Source organism: Barbus barbus, assembly GCF_936440315.1.
Source record: "Barbus barbus genome assembly, chromosome: 36".
Lineage (NCBI taxonomy): Eukaryota > Metazoa > Chordata > Actinopteri > Cypriniformes > Cyprinidae > Barbus > Barbus barbus.
This window is the reverse complement of record NC_136714.1, coordinates 11,292,206-11,310,464: the sequence shown is the minus strand read 5'-3', so window position 1 is coordinate 11,310,464 and position 18,259 is coordinate 11,292,206. Positions and strand designations below refer to the sequence as shown.

Genomic DNA, 18,259 nt, shown 5'->3' with positions numbered 1-18,259 from the left:
GCTTAGCTTATGAACATTAATCTACATGCTATTGTTTAATATGGGATAAGATAATAGCGCAGGGCCTGAGGATGTTTTGGTGCGACAGCACATTTGTAACACTAATGCTGCTGTCTGCACAGGCTGATTGTTTTTCCACTAAGTATTCGTCCACAACATAACCTTCTAACCTTTTCATGTCTCGCTTCACCTGACTGGTGACCTGTGACACCCCAATGCTTTGATAAACCAGAGTCACCTTCAACACGGACACGTACACAAACACACGGGAGCAGCAGGCAGTGAAGGGTGACAGGGCTGTAGTGTTGATCTGAGAGACGGCTATCATGGGCCTGCTGCGCAGACAGACGAAGCAGGCCCCCCGGGGAAGGGGGTGGGCTCAGAAATCGTCTGTTGTTTGTCTTCATTAATTGTAGTCCCAAGGTCACTGGGTCTCTGGACACCCTCGGCTCACCTCCCCTGAACAGCCATAACTTCAGCCCTGATCAGCTATAATTAATGAGTCCAATTACTCAGTTCACTTATCTTGTTAAACGTTCTGCTGGAAGAGCCAAAATATGCATGTGTGTGTTTACTGGAGTTGTTTAAAAGGGAGGTGTGTGATGAAAAACAGCCTTTATGAAGAGAAAGATTAATTTCCTGTGTCATACCTCCAGTGCAGCAGTGACAAAAATCAGCCAGCGATCTGATTGGCCGGCGGGGTGAGAGGTAGCACGCGATTGGCCGAGTGCCTGGACAGAGCCGACGATCTACAACTGCATTACGAAATGGGTTTGATAAAGCTGCCTCTGCAAAGCATCTGGCTCTCCTCCTCTTTATCGCTCTGTCTTCTGCTCTCCCTCCATCCGTCCCTCCATTTCCCTCTGTTTCCTTCTCTTACAACGCCTCCCCGACCCAATGCTTCTTTTCCTTATCGACCTCTCCATCTCTCGTTCTTCTCAGGCAGATTCACAGATAGCACTGGTGCGTACAGCTGCCGCAGGCCCCCAACTAAGGACCTCGGGAAGAAATCAATCTCGTCAGCGACTGGCATAAATTAAAAGCCTGTGTTCTCCTCAACACGAGCATCATGCAAACAGTACAAGCACTTCCCATAATTTGCACCATAGAAATTACTAGAGCCGAATATCTTTTCCAAACATTCTGGATTCCAATGAAATGACCAAAAATACTGATTAAAAAATGTGAGTCACCTCACAGTAGATACTTAAAAAGTCACAATGTGAGTCGACTATGACTGTTAATTGTGACATGAAAAGTAACAATGTAACATTACATCTCGCAATTTTAACTTTGTTACTCGTAATTGCGACTTTATTTCTCACAAAATGGCTTTATGTTTTGCAATCCAGCTTTATATCTCACCATTCAACAATTGCAACACTTGTTTCTTATAACTAACATTTTATATCTCACAATGTGACCTTAAATATCATAATTGCTATTCAACGTTTTATCTCAACTTCTGGCATTTTATCTCGCATTTGCAACACCGTTTCTCATAATGTCAACTTTATACCAATGTGACTTAATCTCATAATATACATAGTTAACATGAACTAAGGAAAAATACTTCTAATGTATTTATTAATCTTAATGACAATTTCAATATGTACTAATACATTATCAAACTCTGTATCTGTTATTATGGAATGGAATTGAGCTTACATGAACTAACAATGAACAGTATTTTTATTAATTAACGTTAACAAACATTTATAAATACTGTATCATTTTTAGTTTATGCTTTAACTTACTAATGGGATCTTATTGTAAAGTGTTACCCATAACAAATCTCATAACAATATCTCTCATTATTGTGCCTTTATATTTCACAATTGGAACTTTGCTTCTCGTAATTGTGAATTTATATCTCACAACGTGGTTTTATGTCTCGTGATTCAGCATTATATCACAGTTAAGATTTTATTTCTCATAACTGCAACTTATGAGACTTTATATATATTATTTTTAACTTTATCTCACAATTATCACTGTACTCTGAGACAGAAAAAGGGTTCCACAGCAAGAGTTGAACTTGTGACCTCTCAGACTTAAGCAAAAAATATTCCTCTGAGTCACATCAGGTCCTGCTCAGGTGGGGCCCGATCCCCCCTGAGAGTGAAATCCTAGAATCGCCCTTTTTTGCGCCGTCAGAAGGTAGGAGGCAGAGAAAACAGCGTATCATACAATCAGTTGAATGTATTTCCTAAGCTGTTAGATTTATGTTTCTCCCCTGAGCACTTGAGCGCTTCATTGGTGGTGGCCTCATTCAGGTTGTTGATCTATGTTGCACGCTCTTTTTTTTCACTTTATGAGGACTGTATTGGGGGCAGGCCCCTCCCCGAGCCTGGGGCCACACCACCTCCGATTGGCTTGGCCTTGCCTCCACCTTCCTCGTACCTGTGTGTGTGTGTGTGCATGCAAGCTGGCTGCCGTGACACTGTGAGAACTTGTTCTGGGGCGCCTGACATGCCGACAAACAATCAGAGTGAAACATACACAAACACACATATGCACGCACCTCTCCCAAACTTCCTGCTGCTCTAAACCTCCACACGCAACTACAAAAATGCACAACGTAAAAAAAAAGGAAGTAAATCCATCTTAATTGAGTTTCGGAACACATTCTTGACCATAGTAGTTGGTTTTTATCTAATAAATTTTAAACCTGAGCTAGTCTTAAGCTAGTAGACCATCTTCCATCAGCCACAAATCAGATACCAGCTGTTTACTCCAGTTTAAGGTGGTCAAGCTGGTTTTGAGAACATGATACAGCTACAAACCAGCTAATAACCATTTTAGACCAGCTAGAAACTAGTTTCCATGTTCTAAAACCCAGATCCCAGCTTAGATTTTCTATCAGTGGTGAAATACCTGGAGTAATCTCAACTTGGAAGAGCACCCGTCTATGCACTTACAGAAATGTCTGACAAACACACACTTGTTTTTGAGTATTTTGTCCATGTTGTGATCTTGTTCACGTCTTCATCTCGCACCACAATACATTTGTCAGCAAAAAAAGAATGTATATATTTGGCAGCCCATCGTGTCTTCCTTGCTGCTGATCAATGACTTTAAAGAAAAGTTTTCACTCACTGCTTTGTATGTGCACTGTACTGGTGCCATTGTCCTTCCCCAGAATATTCTCTGCCACACATGTATAATTCCCAGAATCCTCCATCTTTGCACTGCTGATCTGAACTTTGGAAGTTTTCCTTCAAGAAGAAGACAGACAGAAACAGGAGAAAGAGTTAAGGATTCCACTATAAAAATGTAAGAAGGAGAAACTCTCCAGAGAAACCCTCTGTATAAATTAGAGCTCAGTACAAGTCTTTAAACAGAGATAAAACAGAGACATATGACACTCTGAGAATCCCAGTGAGCTTCACATTGCTTCCAAAAATGGTTCTTTTTGGTGAATAACATTTACCAATGAATCAGTGAAATTAGACAAAAAGCTCCTTTACCCCCTTTACCTCCTTTCTTAATATCATCTTTACTGTAGAAGATAATTTTAAAGGCAATTTACTCACTTCAATATTGTTCCATACCTATATAATTTTTATGGAACTCAAAAAGTAGATATTTTTTGAAGAATCTTCACACAGCTCTTTCTATATGACAGCTTATAGTGACCATGCCTGTCAAACTCCACAAAAAGACAGAAACGTACCATAAAGAATCATTAAAAGTATACTCCATATGAATTTGTTGATATGTTTCATTCTTTTGAAGTCATATGAAAGCTTTGTGTGAGGAACAGACCACCATTTTATTCACTATTTATTACAAATCTTTGGGTTCCCGAATGCAGGCTTGATTCAATCTTTGATGCATGTGTTACTTAGAACTGACTTTCAAAGAGCTGTATGAAGACGTGTGGAAAACTATATAATATGCTATTGTAACAACATAAGCTTAAAGGAATAATTTCACCCAAAAATGAAAATTCTATCATCATTTACTCACCCTCATGTTGTTCCAAACCAGTATAAATGTCTTTCTTATGTTGAACGCAAAAGAAGATATTTTGAAGAGCCAAACAGTTGTTGGTCCCCATTGACTTCCATAGTAGAAAAATAAATACTATGGAAGTCAATGGGGACCATCGCTTGTTTGATTACCAGCATTCTTCAAAATACCTTCTTTAATGTTCAACATAAGAAAGAAACTCATACAGGTTTGGAATGACATGAGTGTGAGTAAATGATGATAAAACTTTCATTTTTGGGTGAACTATTCCTTTAAGTAATTAGATTTTAGAGAATCTTTGGAACCACAGGTTGGTAAACCAGCTTTCCCATCAGATGAGGGAGACCAACTTAAACCGGCTGAGATCATTTTAAACTAATAACACTGTTTTCAACAGAGTTTTCATTTTTGGTGACCTATTTCGTTAATCGTGTTATTAACAATATAATAGACAAGCATGCTGAAACACTTCCCTTTAATTACAAGGGCACAGGCAGTCTTTAGCAGGCTGCCCATAAGGATAAAGCGCTTGACTTATGTGAAGGTCACGATCTACACTTAGAACGTCTGATAAATGTCTAGAACTGGAGGTTGTGTTCTGCTGGTGTGTGCTAGTGGACGTGCTGACTCACTTGCCGTTCCTGGAAATTTTGATCTCTTTGCTCTTCTTCAGTTCAGCGCCATCTTTGTACCACTTGTACTGCGGGGTGGGGTTGCCGGAGGCCTCACACCTCACAATCAGCCTGCTTCCTTCGTCCACCAACACAGGATTTTTCATGCGCTTCAGTGAGGGAGGAGCAGCTGAACAACAGAAAGAAAGAAAGAATATTGTGTTATAGTACTTCTTTTTTATCATCAACATGTAGTAGGGTTGATGCAGTGATGGAGCAGAAAATAAGGGAGGGACGCAGAGAGAGAAAAATCCAGAAAAGTCTCTTAGCTGGCCAGATGATGTCAGCAGAGACACTGGCAGTGTGAGGCAGTTCTCTCTTTCTTTCAATCCAGCGCTGAGCTTTTTCTGCTCTCAGGGATCAATGCAGCACATTTACAACACTTAAAAACCTGCATTTTATACTTTTTTTTTAATACATTTTATCTTCACTTTCATGGACTTGACAATGAATGTAATCATGCTAAAATAGCACCAGGATTCCCAGGCAGTGTTAGGTGTAACTAACTAGCGACAATACTAACTTGAGGAGAATGTTGTTACCCAAACAGAAGACGGTAGCCATTGACTTCCATAGTATCGAGAATTCTTTTTTTTTTAAATACTCAATGGCTACAGTAACCTGTTTGGTTATCAAAATTCTTCAAAACTCTTTTCAGAATTTAAATTTTGAGGTGAACTCTCTCTTTAACTTACATTGTTTTCAAGGTTTTCAAGTTGCGAGTAACGAGTTAGCTTTTTCCATTAAAGTGTCAGTGGTACTAGACAAGCCGCTACACATATATTTTTTAAATGTCATGTTGTATTGCGCACAAGCTGAGGAAATAATCAAATGCACTCCTCTAAATGGTCCTTTCTCATGTTTAGCGTTCGAAAGTCAGATTCATTTTCAGTGAATCGGCTTATACTAAGCAGTCGGCGGGTTTATATGTCTGATTCAATCAAGTGTATCAGTTTGCGCTAAACGTCTCTCTCACTGCCATGAAGCATTAGAATGTCTGATTCATTTTAGCGAATTGGTTCATAATAAGTGGTTCTCTGTGTCAAAGTGTTAATATGTCTGATTCAAATCTGATTCAAATGAATCGGTTCAGGCTTAACGGCTCTGTTCGGTCCGGTTTATACTAAGCGGTCCTTTCTGTAAAATGTATGATTCATTCAAGGGAATTACCTCGTGCAAAAACGGTTATCCCTCTGATATGAAGTGTTGGTATGCTGGATTCCTTCTACTGAATCAGTTTGTGCTAAACGGCTTTCTCTCCCATGCATGTACAGTATTTGAATGTCTGATTCATTATTCTCAATTGGTTTGTTCAGTTCGGTTTTAAAAATGATTCACACAAAAAGCAGAATATTTAGCTGATGTTGTTTTCAACTCATTTTTATAGTGTATATTCTAGTTTGTAGTTGTTTATTTGATTGTTCAAGCATTGTTTTGTGCCAAAATAGGCTACTGCTCTAATTAAAAAACAATTAGTTATAAATATAAAAATATACTGACCTCTTTAGTAACTACTTTAACTACTTTGTTTCAAATCAACAGTATTTGTCTCACTATTCAAGGAAAGCCTAGAAATTAGGATTGTTATTAATCATGATTTGGTGACTTCTTCTTATAATTGATTAATTAGCTAAACTTACTATAAAGAATTATTACTACAAAATCCATTCAGAGACTTTAATCTTCTTCAATCAATCTTCTAGAATGAGATAATGGCCTTAACTAAATACGTTTTGAAAAAGCATGTCGTCAAAACACGAATGTTCAAGAAGAAAGCAGAGAGACTTAGCTTGTCTTTAACACATATTTTCAAATTATGCAAGAACGGCAATTGATGACTTCATAAATCCTAAAGAGACAGTCAATCTCAGACAACAGCCAAAACACCAACAAAATGGAGGACAAGAGCGCTGAAAGGAGGTGAAGTTACTACATGTGGGCCGCCACATGCCCAGACGCTGCCATGCATAGTCACTCAGGAAATGCATTATGAGATTAATACAGACTCAGACAGCAATCACAAGGCTTCAAAGAGTTGCGGTTCCACATCCGAAGGGCAGAACTGGGCGATGCTGTTTGGCAGTACCCTACTGTCCTGGATGAGAGAAGGGCGCATGCTGTCCCAAGGCTGGGGCAGGAGTCGTGTAACTCTTTGGGCCTTCCCAAAGCGAATCCATGGAGGCACTTACACTTTTACAGTGGCTACCTCTTCATTACTTGACAACGCACATGATCAATACCCAAATAAAGCCTTAAGCTATTATTGCAAAAGATGGCAAGCATAAAAAAATAAACAGATGAGAATACACAAGCATTAACATCAATTAGATTCTTGACAGAGGTTGCTAAAATAATCAACAGTCATCCTAATTTTGGAACTACTGTCCCACTTCCCCGTCCCAGTAAAGGCAGCTGTTTTATCTGAACGTTTGCTTTCATGGCTGAATGATGCAGTCTGTTCTGATGTTGCGTAGCTCGAAGTAACATGACAGTCTCTGGCACAATGTTTGGATTGTACTGTCAGTCGAATAACGTCTCAGGTTTCCCATGACAGCCTCTAGTGATGCGCATTCTCTCAGAAAACCGCCAAGTGTCCGATGTGGTTCTGCTCCATACTATTTAATGCTCACTGCTGTCGTTACCCCTCAGAGGCCATTAGACTGATGGGATACAGTGCGCCAGCAACGCGATTCTTTGTACAAATATTTAAAGACACTGTAATCTCCCTGTATATTTGTGCTGAATGAAACCGTACACATTAATTGCCCGAAAACCTCTTGAATTCAATAAGCACCGTTTTCTTTTAATTAAACAGAAAAGTTAAAGATGTTTAATAAAAAAACAAACATCAACACTGACTGATAAAAAAATAAAAAGTAATTGGAATTTGATTTCATGATACTCAACAGAAAGTCACAAGAAAAAACTAACTGAAAACTTTGTTGTCTGAGCCTCTATGAGAACTAAACCAATTTTATTATCTGTCTAGAATCTGGATGAGTAAGTAAAGGCCTTTTTTCAGTCCACAATGTAACTTTTTCTCACCCTAAACTGAGGGCACCTGCATCATTTCTCAGCATGCCTTTGGATTGACTGTGTTTTGCCGAGTAAGTGTGTGTTTCGCATTACACGCTGCTCAATGTCCGTTACTGCGACTTTATTGAAGAAAGAGCAAGTGACAGATGCATACTTGTGCATAACGCCTAAGTTGGGTGCATTGGGGCCGAATCGGGGGTCGAGAAGTTCGCAATTAAGCACATGTATGTGATGGTTCTGTGGAGAATGACTGACATGAGGCATCTTGTTCCGAGCTGCTTTTGTACATGCAGGGTGATACTTGCCCGTGTTAAGATAAGAAGGGTGGGGTGTCTGATTTGCACGCTTCATGTTTTCCCGACTCCAGAGTAATACTCTGAGCTTTATACAGTCATACTTCATGACAGAGTCATTCTAGACTATTCAGACTCATAAAGAAGTTCAAACAGAAGTATGGGGTTAATTAAACTAGGTGCTGAAAACTGTCAAATCACACTTAAATAACTAAGTCATAACTAAAGCCACATGTGTGTGATACATCAAGCATTATCATGTCTCAATTTGAGAAAGAATAAAGCACTACACAGCCTGAATAATAACCAGCAGAGATTGAAAACCATTAGTCTTAGAGTTTATGGCTTATTTAACAGCAATGCTTCTGCTACTCTGGCGGGAATGTTTGTTTGCGCTTCCTGAGCATGTAGATTATTTCTCTATACCACCCCTCAGGTAGCGTGTTTCATCAGAGCTTTAACACAACTGTCACACTTTTACAAGACGCATGACACTGTCTCGGTGGCCCTGCCTGTAATTCAGAAATGGCTTGGAAATGCATAACCTGAGGGACAGTGCCAAAGCTCAGTTTAAGCTGCCGAAATCATTCTGTGGTTAGGAGAAAGGGAAGGATTATGGAAAAAGGTATAAATCGCACAATCTTTGCTATCAAGCCATGGCACAAATCGCAGTTCTTTCACCTTCCCGCTGTTTCTAACTAACCAAGCGTTTATTTTCACTTTCGTGTTATGACATATATCTTGTTTGGATACATAGTTTCAGTATTCCAAGAAAATTCCTCACGCAATAGCTGTCAGAGTAAGGTGCAACATTGTGCTGAAGGTTTATGTTTTACACACGGGTGTGTGGCATGTGTGTGTTCTTGATTCAAAAAACAATTCACTGGATTTTTTTGGACAGTTTTTAGCTTTATTTTAGCAGAATATTGATTTTCCAGCTATGTTTTACAAAAAAGAGTTCCTGATAAAAACCTGATTAAACATTAAGAAAATCAGCACAACAAATATAACTTGTGTTATACTGGATAATTTGATAGTGAATTTTGTTGTTGCTATTATAATTATTATCATTATTGTTATTAATTTTAACAATAATACTAAGTTTAACAAGTCTTTTTATTGCAGTTGATTTCAGTTTCAAAATAACATTCATACTTATACCTAATTATGCATAAGCTTAAAATTAAAAATCAATTTTGTTTGGCAAAGTGAGTTCATTAAATAATATCAAAACAGGTTTGCATAACATTATGAAACCGCTTTTGAATTAGAGTTGCAACCTCAACTGCAATTGAGTAAGCATGTTCTTGGAATAAAACAGCCCCATAGAACCTGATACATCAAGACATATTTCACAAATGAGAAATATGCTAGTGCAATGGAATTTGGCTGCTTATTTTTCCTTTTATATGACAATGCAAAATTAATCGCTGGATAAATACTGAATAAATATTCTGAGAGAATTCACTAAGAAGGAACTGCAAGCATTGTCTGTTGTTTAAGCACCTGCTTCACTCAAGGAATTATGCAAATATGTTATGCAAAAATTCATTGGTGAGCATATAATGCATGGCACAAGGTCTTTTCCGCTGTGGAGGATGCAGCAAACCACCACAATTTGGCATACTTTACCGATACTGTACTGCATTCCTGCACAACTGATCCACATATATGAATATGTGCTTTGAAATGCAGACAGCACAATCATATCTGTTCTCCATCATTTGATCAACATTTAATATTCTGCTGCCAAAATCATCAAAGTACATAGTAATAAAATTGTATTTCCCATTTGCTTTCTGTGGGCAGTAATAGTTTTACATTTATTACACTAAACAAATAGTTTAGAGCATTCCTGTACTAAATACATAGAGTTTGGTGTATAAGGATCAGTGCTAGGGAAAGTTACTTTTAAAAGTAATGCATTACAATGTTCTGTTACACCCTAAAAAGTAACTAATTGCATTACTTAGTTACTTTTTATGGAAAGTGATGTGTTACATTACTTTTGCATTACTTTTTCTCACCTGGGCTGGGCTTACTTTTTTGTTTTAATATAAAAAAGTTATATTTTTGGCAAATGTAAAAAGTGCTTTCACACCAAAAGTGAAATGAGTGAAGGACATAAAAAAGCCCTTTTTTAAATGCTGCAGTTTAACACTCTTACTTCAGCAATCAAACGCATGTGATGTGAATTCAACAAAAGCTATGTTTAACTAAGGTAATTTTTACTTATTCGTATTGTTGAATTGGATCATCGAAGGTCAGCAGCAAAAACATTGGTTAATAAATTGCGATTAAGTACTTTAAAAGGTATTTGTGTTATTTAATATTTAATCATTGCACGTTTGCGTCGTTTTCTGAGTTTGCATTTCACTGTTTTTTATTAGTTTTGAGAATTAGAGAATATGTTTTGGTGCAAGTGAGATGAGTAAATGCATGTTCACATTTAATCTAGAGCTACAGTAACCATCATGTTTACACAGTGCATTAAAACGCCTCCGCACTCACTCCCGATTTCTCTCAATATCGGGACAGGAGAAATGTCAGTCAATAAATAGGAAAACAAAGTAACTGGTGTTGCTTATTTGAAAAAGTGACTCCGATATTTTTCTTGTAAATTAAAAAGTAATGTTACTTAAATAGCTACTTGAAAAAAGTAATCTGATTACAAAATTCAAGTTACTTGTAATGTGTTACCCCCAAAACTGATAAGGAGTAATCTATACTAAACCAAATTTACATAAAAAATACTGTTTCTACTGAAATGTCAATGCAGTTAGTTGATATTAATACAATGCATTTAAAAGGTTATTGAACAAAATTGTATATGCACTGAAATACCGCACAAAAAAAAAAAAGTGACAAGATAGACTGACTATGTCCCTCAAATCTAAAAAAAATGTTGACAGCATGCTTACTTTACAACTTGGTTAAAGAAGGTGCTCCTTCTTTTGTGCCACACATGATCCTAAAACACTTTAACATCCTCATCCATTATAGAAACAGAAACAGTTCTGAATGCTAAAAGTGGTACAAAAATAAACAATGCAAAACTGTCTGTCATGGGAATGCCTAAGATGTCCAGTATATTTCCTCACATGTGGATATACCTTTTGTACAAGTAGCATGTTGTACTCTCACCCACACACAAGATTCACACGGATGCATTGTTATGGATAGCAAAGCCTGTTTTTGAGGAACAGTAAATATCCGTAGCCTGAGGAGATGCTGTGCTCTCTCTTGAGGCTTGACAAGATGTGTGATTCAACCATCATGAACAGCCACGGCCAACATGTCACCCGTATGTTGCTGATCAGATACGATTCACCACAGTTATAATATCCAAAATAAGTACCATATGTAAATATATGATTCATCACATAAAACCCCTTTTATAGTTTCCGCTTCCTCCTATAAACAAGATAAGTCCAACTTCAAAATTATAACAGAAAATCCGAAGAGACCTGAAGAGAAAATGTGGAACATGTTCAGGTCTCAACAGTACCTATCTAGCCACAGTTTTTCAGAAGACTAAATAAAACCAACTGTTATGTAAAGCTCACAATCACAAAACTGAGCAGGATATCTGTGTCGACATATGCAGAAACATTGAACAATTTCCAGATATTCTTGTGTATAAACTAAAAATGTGGTTTATCACTCAGACACAATGACAGAAAGCCATATGCATGTGTGGTCTTGGCAATCGGTTCCGTTGCACGTATGCCAAATATAGCCGCATGTTAACACAATCAGTCACTTCATAAATGTGTATATAGTTTGAAATCCTTTTGGTTGTTTTTATATAGATCACAGTGTAAAGCATGCCATTTCTCAGAATTGCCTACTGCGTATTCTGAGATTCAGTAAGCACTTTGTTAAGTCACTCATGATTCCCGCTTTTCTTTCATGGCATTTCAAAATCAGAACTGAGATAAATCAGGACCCCGGTTAAATTTAGCAAGAAGGTGTAGTGTAAACTAAACCTGAGTAGCACAACTACACAAAGGGTTAACACAAATGTCTTCTCTCTCATGAGGCACTTTTTTTTATTCACAGCTGCGCTTTGTTTCCGTAGACACAGCACAGGTGATTAGTATCGCTATAAGAAACTGTTCTTCTGTACCACATCACACACTTTGACGTATATCTGTGACCGCAGACAGGTAACAAAACCACAGTCTATACAATGTTATGTCTTAAACAATTATAAGCACACTGTGTTAAATTACACCTGTGTTAGTATTGGGAGGTCAAGCATGTTAAATGACGGAAACAAGGACCACATAAAAGCTTGAAAGCTCAAATCAAGCCTCGGGGCACACAGGGTATAAAACATCACCCTCAAGAGATCGAACGCTGAAAGACTCAGACATGTCTGTAAATGAATGAGAGGTGGGGGGAGGGGAGGTATGGGAGATAGAAAGACAGCACAATAATATACCTCCTTGTCTTCACCCGCTAATGTAATTGAAGAGTTTCATACCAAGGAGATGTATCTCTGAATGGACTAGGCATTTGGACTGTAGCAGTTCTTTACCTCAAATTAATAAAACAAATGCTTAGTAGTCCCTCACATAGGTCAGGATGTGCTAGTGTTGTGGTATATAACTGTTGTTTAGCATGCAAGGAAACTCAGGTTCAAATCCCAACCTAATATACCATCTAATTTTTTTTTAAACTGATCTGACAAAACTAATATTTATGCACATTGGTTGGATTCAAAAGAGCAGCTTTGACTATTTCTAATAGCTCCTCTAGTAGTTGCGCTGGAAAATAGTAAGTGTTTTGAGCATGGGCTAATTATAGAAATGTGATGTTTAGAGCAAATTTGCATGGACTGAATACATTTCATATAATTTGTTTTAAACAAAAACTTTTTTACAACATGCAACTTAAAGACATTTTACTCAAAAAAATCTTTGAGGCACATGTCATTTGGAAGGGGTATTATGCTCCTGGGAATAGGGGAAAGATGGGAGTCTTCTATGAGAATGGAGAATCATCCCATCATAAACTAGTGTAGTGGGGTATGTGACCAGCCAACAAGGGATTTGCCTCTTTCCCGCTGTGTCTCCCTCCTCGACCTCAGGGTCAAGCTGCAGTGACAAGCCATGACTTGCAGCAGTGTAGAGTGAAAGAGAATGAACTTCAGCTCTTCAGCCCCCATTCAAGAAAATCTAAGCCATGACGTTTGAAAGGTTTCACAGCAACAACCATCTCCCTGAAGTGCAATCCAATTGAGAAACAGTGTGGCAGCCACTTGCAGAAGAGTAGAGAGCTAACACCGGCACAGAAATATGAACAAGTCCTTTAAAAGCACTTGAGGAACGAGAGCCTATGGGAGGCAGCCCACAATTTGTCTGAATCTCAGCAACAATGCAGGTCATTAGGCGACAATATGCAGAAATCAGGTGAGTGGCGTAGGTGAGAGTGCTGGGAAAAGCCGTTACTGCTTGTGACATAAGAAACTGGAGAAGGAGTTTATCAAGGACTTTAGGTAGCACACCAAACTGGATGGGGATCTGGCTTGCACGCAAAACACACATTAATGCAACAATTGTGTACCTACGCTACAAAGGCTAGATATGCTGCTACACGTTGACTGCTTTAGGAGGTCCACATGTGTGGCAAACATATGCAGCAAGCTTTGACAAGACAGGAAAATAAATTCTTTCACATGTCTCACACCCCAGAACCCCCTCCTGCCACAGACACACACACACCTTAAGTACGTTTTCTATTTACCTTCTGTGGGATCTTTGCTCTCCTTGCGTCCTTTCTTTCCTCCTCTTTTTTTCCCATTCCGTTCCCTCTTCTTACCCTCTGACATTGTGTCAGTACCAAAACAAGAGAGAAAAATGTAAATCCACAATGGAAATAAAATACAAGTAGTCCTATGGGGAGTGTGACTGGCGCACTTGAGACTCTGAACTTCTCAGAGCGTTTGGGCACCTATATACACTCACTCTCTCACATCACACAGGAAACACCTACTTGCAGCATGGTGAGAGAGAGAAAAAAAGTAGAGTAGCAAAGACAGTGGAAAAGAGAGATAGGGAGAGAGAGAAGGGGAGGGGAGGGGAAGAAAGGGAGGGAGCAAAGGGAGGCATTTCCCATTGCTGTCAAGCAATTAACCATTCCCTGTCTGGATCTTTCAGATCGTTCAGTGTCTTCCAGTCCCTGGAGCTGGTACTTGGAGACAACGCAGTGCTCAGGCCTTCCTGGCTCACCTTGTCCCTTTCCACCTCTCTCCCGCATTCTCAGGGCAACAGGAGCCTCAGCTGATCTGTAAAGCTGACCCCTGGCTGATCTCTCCCCCACACACTGCTCTAACACCATTGGAGACAAAAACCATTCACTCAGCCAAAAGAATTCAGTGACACGTCCAGAAAAATATCAAAATACCATTATTCCAAAACGTTTGATATCAGAAAATTATGCATGTGCAACATGACACAAAACAATCCTACTTTTCTCTCCCTTTACTTTTATACTCCCCAATGTCCCCCTCTGCTTTCCCATCCCAGAAATGAAATATGAAGGATATAAGAAAGAAAGAAAGAAAGAAAGAAAGACGAAATATGAAAGATATGAGAAAGAAAGAAAGAAAGAAAGAAAGAAAGAAAGAAAGAAAGAAAGAAAGAAAGACATGATATATGAAGGATATGAGAGAGAAAGAAAGAAAGAAAGAAAGAAAGAAAGAAAGAAAGAAAGACGAAATATGAAAGAAAGAAAGAAAGAAAGAAAGAAAGAAAGAAAGAAAGAAAGAAAGAAAGAAAGAAAGAAAGAAAGAAAGAAAGAAAGAAAGAAAGAAAGAAAGAAAGCACAAGATGTTACAATGGGAATAAATCTAGCAGCCCCACACAGACAAGGGTCCATCCAAAAGCTTGGGGCACTGGTTGGCTGGAATCCAGTCACATGATTCTTGAGTTGAAAATATCAGAGGCCATCATAAATAAAACACAGTGTCAACATCACTCTACTTCCATCTTCTTTCCCCCTCCAAAAAAAAATATGATTATGAAGGAATAGGAATTAAACTGGAAAAACAATTCAACTGACGTTTACATGACATCAGCATTGGAATGAAAGAGGGTAGAAGAATATGGCTGAAGTCTACAATATGCAGCAAACAAGCTACACATACAGCACAATTCATTTCACTGTCTCTTATCCCTTATGACTAACGCTGATAAGTTTCCTTTGAATTATGAGCTTTGTAGCATACAGGTTATGTCATGTCAAGGCCCATATGGAATTCAATTTTGAAATAACAAACAATGACGATACACTTAAAGAATTAATATTTTAGAAGACTGTCACATGTTTCACTTCAATCAAAGGGTGAGCACTAAGCCCAGATAACATTAATGCTGGTGGCAACAGTGTTACGGGTTCAAATCCGTATAATTGAATGTCGTATTGTTGTGCCTCTAAGCAAGGCACCAAAGCTCAGATAAGAGCCGTGAGATACAGTATCAAAAGTGTCTTCATAAGGGTTTCCTCCAAACAACTTTGTATCACCATTTTCATCGAGCAAGATACACCAAGACCAAAATCTGTCTGACATGATGTCGTTCTGTAAACAAACCTCTCCTCATAATAATGCAACAACGTAATCCTGTCATCTAAAAAAAATATATATATATATCAAGGAACCAGCACCTCGATCCCAAAAATAGAGGCATTTCTAAATTCCGTCTCCACCACAGAGTAACATTTCATCAATACAAGGTAAACGGTTGGCGGTTATGCCAGAACCCATGCAGGATTGGAAGAAACTAGAACGTTAGAAAGATGGTGACGAAATTGAAAGCATAACGGACGAAGAAGACGATTACGTGCCATACGAGGTGAGTCACAAAACTTGCTGTGGTATCGAGACCTCGCCACAGGGCCTCTAGTGACTCTAACCTCCTTGGAGCCATGTCATCATTTATACCTGGTGGGAGTGAGTGTGTGTGTGTGTGTGTGTGTGAGACCAGGCGGGAACTAGCATGTCTCAACACACATGCAGTGTAACCTCCAATTTAGAGAAGATCAAAGCGCCATGTTGTAGGCAAAAACAGTGTGTGTGTGTGTGTGGAAGTGTTTCCCTCATGACAGCTCTTTGTGGTGAGTGAATCTGTCAACGGTAAGGGGTCACCATCCCCTCGTTGCCAGACGTGATGGGACTCGTCACCCGACCTGTGCTCTCTGGCACCTATGCTTATACATACACATGCAGAACTAAGATCTACAGGTATCCGAATACAGTTGCTGTTCATTCAGAGGGGAACTCCCTTAAAAGATTATTTCCTCCTTGAAATGCAGTAAGGCTCCTGTGTTAAATTTGCCCTACCATACTGCAGAAGTGAATGCGTTACATTTACTACACAGGTATTGAGCATTTCTGGTGGGCGGGGCTGACATCATGGGATACAATACCACCAGTGCTATGTTGCAATATGCTGTTACAAGGAGTTGCGGAACAAAAGGAGAAGAAAGAGAAAAAAATTGGGTGTATCAGTTACTTGTTCTGCTTTATTTTTGCTTTGAACCATCCACCTGGCAAGAAGCACGAAGCCCTCCAGCTCAAGGTGAAATTATAGACTGTGGTGTGACATGGAGGGGTTGCTCGCCGTAATGACAGCCATTCAAACAAAAACAATAGATTTAGAAGACAATACTCAAAAATGGGGCACTGTCGTGCTTTCTCACTTCTATTCTCTCTGTAGGTAGGGTGACCATACGGGCCATTTTTACGGGACGCATCCTTGCCAGGATTTCTGTATTGCCTAAATTATCCAGATGTTTGCTGTTTGCACTTTGCGGATCGATCTTTGTATGACATTCACAAGAGCTATAGAGAGCAGAGCAGAGCAGGTGGCTCCTTATGATTTTGAATCGATCTCGTTGTACATTTGTGTCATACAATGATCGGTGCACAGCACCGGCTTCAAGTCAGAAGAATGAACAAACGCTTGCGCACATTTGCATTGCTTTGATCGTTCTCTTCACCTTCTCATGTGCCACGATTGGTCGATTATATACAATACCTGGATGTTATACAGGGGAAGTCGTGGCCTAATGGTTAGAGAGTCGGACTTGTAATCTGAAGGTTGCGGGTTCGAGTCTCCGGCCGGCAGGAATTGTAGGTGGGGGGAGTGAATGTCCAGCGCTCTCTCCACCCTCAATACCACGACTGAGGTGTCCTTGAGCAAGGCACCGAACCCCCAACTGCTCCCCGGGCGCCGCTGCATAAAATGGCTGCCCACTGCTCCGGGTGTGTGTTCACGGTGTGTGTGTGTTCACTACTGTGTGTGTGCACTTTGGATGGGTTAAATGCAGAGCACGAATTCCGAGTATGGGTCCCAATACTTGGCTGAATGTCACTTCACTTCACTTCACTTATTGGTCAAACTACTTTGAATGTTTTAGGCAATAAAAAAATCCTGACCAGGACGTGTCCCGTATAAATAGCACATACGGCCACCCTATCTTTAGGTCTCTTCCCATCCTTTTCCCTCTCCTGGCTCTGAAGTGTTGCTCTTTTCATCCATTAAATTGCATCTGCTGTTTCTCAACATCAGTTTCCCCCAGGCGTTCGCTGCTCTGATTGGGTGGGTGGGGATGCCTGACATTAAGAGTAAATAAAGAGAACGTGAAGCCACCCCCTTAAAAGTCCTGGATTGGACTCTACTGGATCTCTCCCACTCCCATACCCTCACCAGGCCCCATCTATGCAATTTGCTGCACTCCCTCTTAACTTCCTTAAAGATCACAGCAGATAAGTGTAGCCCACCTCCCCATCTACCAGCCTCCCGCTGTACCTGCACACCATCACACATATGCACCGCCTCGAGACACTGCTGACATTTCACGAGCTTGGTGAGTTTATCTTTGGAGACCTAATGGTTTTAAACACCCATCTGGTTGTTTAGATCTGCGTGTTTCTCCTAGGGCATGGTGTGTGTGTGTGGGGAGATGGTGGATCTGAGTGGGAGGTAAGGGGATGTAGATCCCTGCGTTTAACACTCGCTTGTTGACTTGACTGAGAGGTGAAGCAAGGTCAGCCGTGAGGTGGAGAGGCACTGCAGAGGCAAGGATAAAGTGAAGAAAACAGATGCATTGTTGATTTCCACAAGCTGCTCAAATGGCCAACAGTTGCGTTTGGTCGTGCCTCAATGGGTAGAACCGTTGGGATCGTTATCCATGGGGACGTGCTGATTCTAAATGAGACCTGGGTACAAAATCATTGGATGCAGATGTGAACAATCAGGCCCATGTCTGTCCCCC

At 39.7% G+C, this 18,259-nt stretch overlaps 1 protein-coding gene across 2 annotated transcripts in view; it reads right to left on the bottom strand.

Annotated features, from left to right (window-relative positions):
* LOC306855535 (pro-neuregulin-2, membrane-bound isoform-like) overlaps positions 1–13,987 on the bottom strand; it is a 56,620-nt gene extending 42,633 nt beyond the window's left edge. Inside the window, exons 1-3 of one of the 2 annotated variants that reach the window (XM_079394290.1) lie at positions 13,727–13,987; positions 4,608–4,776; positions 3,100–3,218 (exon numbers count right to left, since the gene is read on the bottom strand). In XM_079394290.1, coding sequence (XP_079250416.1) covers positions 3,100–3,218; positions 4,608–4,776; positions 13,727–13,811 — 373 coding nt within the window. In that variant the 5' untranslated portion in view covers positions 13,812–13,987. The remainder of the gene's footprint in view (positions 1–3,099; positions 3,219–4,607; positions 4,777–13,726) is intronic. The other variant, XM_079394289.1, reaches the window with a different exon arrangement.
* Positions 13,988–18,259: the final 4,272 nt, after the last annotated feature.